The sequence below is a fragment of the Ranitomeya variabilis genome, chromosome 3 (genome assembly GCF_051348905.1).
Source record: "Ranitomeya variabilis isolate aRanVar5 chromosome 3, aRanVar5.hap1, whole genome shotgun sequence".
Classification (NCBI taxonomy): domain Eukaryota; kingdom Metazoa; phylum Chordata; class Amphibia; order Anura; family Dendrobatidae; genus Ranitomeya; species Ranitomeya variabilis.
In genome coordinates, this window is record NC_135234.1 from 768768022 (window position 1) to 768775656 (window position 7635).

At 44.3% G+C, this 7635-nt stretch overlaps 1 protein-coding gene across 1 annotated transcript; it reads right to left on the reverse strand.

Moving 5' to 3' along the window:
• Positions 1-753: 753 nt before the first annotated feature.
• Positions 754-1659, reverse strand: LOC143817820 (odorant receptor 131-2-like). Its single transcript, XM_077299285.1, has one exon. The coding sequence runs from the start codon at positions 1639-1641 to the stop codon at positions 754-756; it is 888 nt and encodes a 295-aa protein (XP_077155400.1). The 5' UTR covers positions 1642-1659.
• Positions 1660-7635: the final 5976 nt, after the last annotated feature.

Below are 7635 nucleotides of genomic sequence, written 5' to 3' on the forward strand. Positions count from 1 at the left end.
ACAAGGATGGAGGCCGCTCATAGGATGAAAGTTGGAAAAATTGAGCTTGTTTAGCTTAGTAAAAAAGACACCTCAGAGGGGATGACATTTACATGTATAAATATATGTGTGGTCTGTACAGAGGACGACGCATGTCTTATTCCTTCCAAGGACCGCAGTAAGGACCAAGAGGCACTCATTACGGGTGGAAGGAAGATAAATAGGAAAGGGTTCTTTACTGTAGAGCAGTCAGACTGTGGAATGCCGACCACAAGCGGTAGTAATGGCCGACACTATAACAGCTTTTATACAAGGGCTGGACAATATCCTCAATACACATAACATTGCAAGTTATAGATAATTTAGTGACAAAATGAACAATTGCTGGAGAAAGGGAGAACTTGATGGACTTGATGGACCGAGGTCTTTTTTCAACCTATGTAACTATGAAGCATGCCTACAACTGTACATTTGTTTCTCTTTTTCTTGTGAAGCAAACAAATAGGACAAAACAGCTAAAAACTTAATTGTGCATAACTATTCACCCCCTTAAAGTCTGTACTGAATTTATCCATTAAAAGGACCCCTTCTATGTACTGGTTGGATTTTGGCCTTCCAGTAGATCAGAACGTGCTCGAGCAGAAGAAAGACTCCAACAAGGAGCCATCAACATCTTGCAAAAAGCATTTAAGGGAGTTTTTGGTAGAAATCCTTTATTTGACTATGGATAAATCACCACAATCTCCATTTTATAATCAATATTGCCTTTTAGTTTTAAGACTTTCTAAAAGACATCTTCAGCCTATTGCAGAAAAAATATTTTTTCATGTTACTAGAGAACAGCTCATCCCTTATACCGTATATCAAAGGACTAATAAGCCTCGGAAGACACATGAAAAAGCAAAAAATGATGATGGCCAGCAGTACTATATTATCTAAGAACTGCATTTCCACAATTCTGTAGGTAAGAGACGTCATGCACAGCAGGAGCTGAAACGCGTGGAGTATGATGGTTTTCCCAGCTTTGGAGGCTGAGGCTTTACCGGAGTTCATCTTCACAGCCACCATCATGATCTTGGCATAGGTGAATATGATGATTAGTCCGACCAAGGAAAAAGTAAAAGCATTTGAAAAAACTCGAATAATTTCCTGTGCCGGGGTGAATCCGAGATTTATTCGGCCACATTTTAAATAAAGTAGGAAATAGGCTCTCTCAACCGAAAAGATGAGAATAATGACGTCCACAATGTGGGGAATCAGGACTATGGTCCACATGACCAAAATAGCGATACCGCACCTGTGCACTGTGCAGAACTCTCCGTGTCTTAGCGGGTAGCATATGGCTATGTAGCGCTCCAAGGACATGGCTGCCAGGTTGAATGGCGTGACCTTCAGAGTCGTCGAAGACATTATGACGAGAATGTAACAGAAGGGCACGGGAAAAGTGATTGGATAAAAGTAAAACGCAAAGAGAAAAATTCCAAGAGCGAGATACACAGTGTCATTAATAAGCATGTGGGCAAACAGGACATAGCGGGCACTTTCCCGAGCACTCGGACTCTTGAGGAAGATGCTCAACATCACAGCTATGAAATACAAGAAGAAAAAGAAGCAGAGGAACGTCGGGATAAAAACACTTGTTCTCAGGACCTCTAGGTTCATACTCAGCTGGGAAGACACTTTGGTTGAATTTGCTTGACTACTTGTGAAATTCATCTGAAATTCAGAAAAAAAAGAAATAAAATGAAAAAAAAAAACAATACAAAAAGTTTGGAAAAATAAAAATAATTCATAGTCTAATATACAATTGCCTAGAATACTACTTCCTGCAATTTGTGCCAACTTCCGTGGCTTTGTCCGGAGCTAATGTCCGGAGATAATGTCCGGAGCCAATGTCCGGAGATAATGTCCGGAGCTAATGTCCGGAGCTAATGTCAGGAGATAAGTGACGTCACCAGTGTCCTACACCCAGGCAGAGCACAGGGGCCCCAGGCAGCATATGGGGCCCCAGGCAGAGCACAGTGGCCCCAGGCAGAGCACAGGGGCCCCAGGCAGCATATGGGGCCCCAGGCAGAGCACAGTGGTCCCAGGCAGAGCACAGGGGCCCCAGGCAGCCTATGGGGCCCCAGGCAGAGCACAGTGGCCCCAAGCAGAGCACAGGGGCCCCAGGCAGCATATGGGGCCCCAGGCAGCGCACAGGGGCCCCAGGCAGCATATGGGGCCCCAGGCAGAGCACAGTGGCCCCAGGCAGAGCACAGGGGCCCCAGGCAGAACATGGGGCCCCAGGCAGAGCACAGGGGCCCCAGGCAGAGCACAGGGGCCTCAGGCAGAGCACAGGGGCCCCAGGCAGCATATGGGGCCCCAGGCAGAGCACAGGGGCCCCAGGCAGCATATGGGGCCCCAGGCAGAGCACAGTGGCCCCAGGCAGAGCACAGGGGCCCCAGGCAGAACATGGGGCCCCAGGCAGAGCACAGGGGCCCCAGGCAGAGCACAGGGGCCCCAGGCAGCATATGGGGCCCCAGGCAGAGCACAGGGGCCCCAGGCAGCATATGGGGCCCCAGGCAGAGCACAGTGGCCCCAGGCAGCATATGGGGCCCCAGGCAGAGCACAGTGGCCCCAGGCAGAGCACAGGGGCCCTAGGCAGCATATGGGGCCCCAGGCAGAGCACAGTGGTCCCAGGCAGAGCACAGGGGCCCCAGGCAGCTTATGGGGCCCCAGGCAGAGCACAGTGGCCCCAGGCAGAACATGGGGCCCCAGGCAGAGCACAGTGGCCACAGGCAGAGCACAGGGGCCCCAGGCAGAACATGGGGCCCCAGGCAGAGCACAGGGGCCCCAGGCAGAGCACAGGGGCCCCAGGCAGCATATGGGGCCCCAGGCAGAGCACAGGGGCCCCAGGCAGAGCACAGTGGCCCCAGGCAGAGCACAGGGGCCCCAGACAGCATATGGGGCCCCAGGCAGAGCACAGTGGTCCCAGGCAGAGCACAGGGGCCCCAGGCAGCCTATGGGGCCCCAGGCAGAGCACAGTGGCCCCAGGCAGAACATGGGGCCCCAGGCAGAGCACAGGGGCCCCAGGCAGAGCACAGGGGCCCCAGGCAGCATATGGGGCCCCAGGCAGAGCACAGTGGTCCCAGGTAGAGCACAGGGGCCCCAGGCAGCCTATGGGGCCCCAGGCAGAGAACAGGGGCCCCAGGCAGCATATGGGGCCCCAGGCAGAGCACAGGGGCCCCAGGCAGCATATGGGGCCCCAGGCAGAGCACAGTGACCCCAGGCAGAGCACAGGGGCCCCAGGCAGAACATGGGGCCCCAGGCAGAGCACAGGGGCCCCAGGCAGCATATGGGGCCCCAGGCAGATATTTTGGACCACTGTGCGGTGTTTCAGACCCCCTGTGTGATGTCTGGGGCCCTTTTCTTAAGTATATTAAAGATTAAAGTAACGTATATTAAAGTATATTATAGATCAAATTTGACACGTTTATGAGCACCATTGAGTGATATACTCAAGAATGACATAATTTTTCAACATTTTATGGTTTCAAACTGTAAACACTCAGAGTTTTTTTTACTTCAACCAGAAAACCTTAACGGTTCATAAAAAACTTGACTGTTCAGGATATGATAAAAGTCATAGTATTCTGAATCTTTAACTTATAAAGATACCTTTACATGGGGTGATTATTGGTTCCAGAGAGGCTTTCGGCCGATAATCGTACACATGGCTGGTGACAGGACAATACAATATAAACGTTCAAAGGTAAACACTGATAACATTAAAATCTAATATATAATTGCCTAGAATACTACTTCCGGCAATTTGTGCCAACTTCCGTGGCTTTGTCCGGAGATAATGTCCGGAGATAAGTGACGTCACCAGCATCCTACACCCGCTCAGGGTGGACAAAGATATATGCCTTCGTGGTGCGCGGCACTTTTCTGATTGGTTGCCGCCTGCCGCGAGCGACCAATCAGAAATGTGCCATACTGTCAAGAATTGTCAAGAGCTGGTGAGTGCAGCCATTTTTTGTTCTTTCTTACTATTATTTATTAATTGTATTATTCTTACATTTGAATAAATAAAGTATATATGGATTCTAGACTCCCGATTCTTTAGAATCGGGCTGCCATCTAGTATAAAATAATTCAATAAATAATTCAAGGACAAGGAGTTCTGTGTTGGGCATAAGTATGAAGAAGAGTTTATGGAGGGAAACAAAGATGGACATACCATTGGTGCAACCTGTGCAGCCACATAGGGACCCAAAAGGTATGAGGGCCACTACCACCTCAAAAGCATAGTGATGAGTTATTGTACTGTTAGTGGACCCTATATCTTTCTGCTGTCTCCCCTGGTTGGAGCCTTCTTCACTTGTGCTGATTATTCCTAACTTTACTGATGGATGCACACAGCAGACTGTAAAAAGTGAAGAGTCCAGTTGAGAAGACTTTTGAAGACCTGATGTGGAGGAACGCAACTATTATATGTAAAGAGTCAGCATTGCTTTATTTTTTATTTCATAAATCAATAGTACACATGCAAATATGCAACTTAGTAAATTATGTTATCAGAGAAATCAGCTTCTTTCTCCTCCAGGACTGATCTTTTGCTCACAATTCAGGGGTAAAATCTGTACTTAGGAAAGACAGACATTCACATTACTGTGATAGTAGATGATCCTTGGTTCTTAAAAGATTCTACGTAGAGGGGAGGGGGAGGAGACGCTGACATTTTACTGCAAGTTCTCCTGAAACAAGTTACATTTCAACTTTTAAGAGAACTAGGAGCAGAATGTCAGTGTCTCCTCTAGCTCCTCCCTTCTCCTCATCCCCTTCCCTTCCATAGAATCTTATAGGCAGCAAATGTCATGTCCAATCTCAAGTTCTCCTGAAACAACAGTTGCATTTCAATTTTTTTTTCCTTTTTTTTAAACATAGATTTAAAGTGTAACTGTCATTTCAGGAGAACTTGCAGCAGAATATCAGTGTCTCCTCTAACTCCTCCATTTCCTCCCCCTATCACTCCATAGAATCTTAAAGGCAGCAACTCTCTTGTCCAATCTCAAGTTCTCCTGAAAAGACAGTTACATTTCAAAATGTATTTTTGTTTTTAACATAGATTTTAAAGTGTAACTGTCATTTCAGGAGAACTTGAAGCAGAATGTCAGGGTCTCCTCTAAATTCTCTCTCCCCCCCCCCATCACTCCATAGAATCTTAAAGGCAGCAACTCTCTTGTCCGATCTCAAGTTCTCCTGAAATGACAGTTACATTTCAAAGTGTATTTTTTTTAACATAGATTTAAAGTGTAACTGTCATTTCAGGAGAACTTGCAGCAGAATGTCAGGGTCTCCTCCAGCTCTTCCCTTCTCTCCTCTCCTCTAGAATCTTATAGGCAGCAACTGTCAACAGCTACAGTATCTCAGTATTGTGCACATCTGTCTTCACGGAATATACATTTTACAGCTTTTACCCTTGTACTGAGAATGAAAGATCAGTCCAGGAGGAGAAAGAAGCAGATTTCTCTGAAAAGATAAATGACAAAGTTACTTATTTTCATGTGTACTATTGATTTATGAGAAACAAACAAATTAAAACAAGTTATTTTTTAATGGATCAGTAATAATATTTAAACTACTCATCTCAAAGACAAAGAAGAAAGATGAAGGGTACTGAGCACGATGCTGGACACGCTCAGAGACTGATATGAATGGCAACTCATTCTGCAGTGATACATAGAGGCTGCTGAAACCATTGTCGTTCTCTTCTATCACTTTTATTATTCTGCAGTGATACATAGAGGCTGCTGAAACCAAACATTATCATTCTGTTATATCTGTTTTATAATTCTACAGTGATACATAAAGGCTGCTAATAACAAACATTGTCATTCTCTTCTGTTTTATTATTCTGCAGTGATACATAGAGGCTGCTGAAACCAAACATTGTCATTCTGTTCTATTTTATTATTCTGCAGTGATACATAGAGGCTGCTGAAACCAAACATTGTCATTCTGTTCTATTTTCCTATTCTGCAGTGATACATAGAGACAGCTGAAAGCAAACATTATCATTCTGTTCTGTTTTATTATTCTGCAGTTATACATAGAGGCTGCTGAAACCAAACATTATCATTCTGTTCTATGTGTTTTATTATTCTTCAGTGATACATAGAGGCTGCTGAAACCAAACATTGTCATTCTATTCTATCTGCTTTATTATTCTTCAGTGATACATAGAGGCTGCTGAAACCAAACATTGTCATTCTATTCTATCTGCTTTATTATTCTTCAGTGATACATAGAGGCTGCTGAAACCAAACATTGTCATTCTGTTCTATTTTATTATTTTTGTTCCTTCCTTTTTCCATTCCAAAATTTAAAAACGTCAGACTTGCAGTTTGTCAGGAGCACAGTTTCACATTGTTCCCTGTATTTCTGCTGTCTCTAGTATCACAGATGAGGACCTATGTGCTTTGTTAAAGGGATTTCCTCTCTCTTCTGCCTAAATGTGGAGACTTCTTGCTGTATACAGAGGGATGTCCCATGAATTAGAACAGATGAGCTGTGCATCTGTACATCGGATGGTTCTCTCTGCAACTGTCCCATACATCACCCATTTGGGTGGAACGGATAAGTGATGGAGAATCCCTTTAAGAAATGTTCTACTGGAATAAAATAAAGAATGCAGACAGGACAGGTGTTAGGGCAGCCATCTAATCAACAGGATGAGTTAAAAAAAATAACCTGTCCTCCGGATAATTGTCTCATGTATCAGTGCTGGAGAATTTTGCATTGGTCTTTTTTCAACTGAATATTTTTATATAAATTGGTTTCCTGAAAAAAAAAAAGAAAACACAGTCTTACCTTCATATTATGAACAAACACACGCACGTTTATATCCGCTTCCAACAACAACAAAAAAGTTTCACAACTGAAAAAAAATCAAAACTTTTTCAATGTTTCCCTGATAAGGAAAAAAGCAAACTAAAACTTTCCGTCCACATTGCGTCTTCACCAGTGTTTAGGGTCGTCCGCCTTTTGGGACATTTTTTTTATTAAATGCATGGATTTGGGGATAACAATCATTTTTGCAATTGGGTTTCCATAAACATGTTGCACCTTTTGGCTGTTACAGACTCTTTGTGTCCCTGCACTTCTAACTTTGATGTGGTTTACGGTCATAAATCGGATGAAAAGAGCCATAGAAGAAGACTAATCAAATAAAGCTGCAAAGTCCTCCATCAGATTGTCATGGCGAGCTGACTGACGAATTCTCAGTTAACACACTGCAATAGACAGTGCAACCAGAGGCTGCAAAAAGTAAAAGGTGCAAAATGTTTACAGAAGCCCAATTGCAAAAAAATATATTTTTAGCCCTAATTACATGCATTTAAGTTAAAAAAAATGTCATGTCCCCAAAGGTGAACACCCCCTTTAAGCTGGCGATACACTTTAAATAGTTGTCAGACGTTCCCCAATAAGGGGCTTTGGTAAATACTTTTAACAATTCACAACCAAAAGGCAAAATAAAAGTTTTTCTTTTGTAGAATGATTCTTGTTTATCTTGTTATAGTGGATACAAAATGTCTGTGCCGCCTCTTCACACTCACCGCATCTCAGATCAGCAGTCACATCCCATGACTCAAGTCTATATACACATATATA

What these genes read in the sequence shown, in the direction of transcription:
- LOC143817820 (XM_077299285.1), bottom strand. Translation starts at nt 1,641, where the DNA reads ATGAACCTAGAGGTCCTGAGAACAAGTGTTTTTATCCCGACGTTCCTC.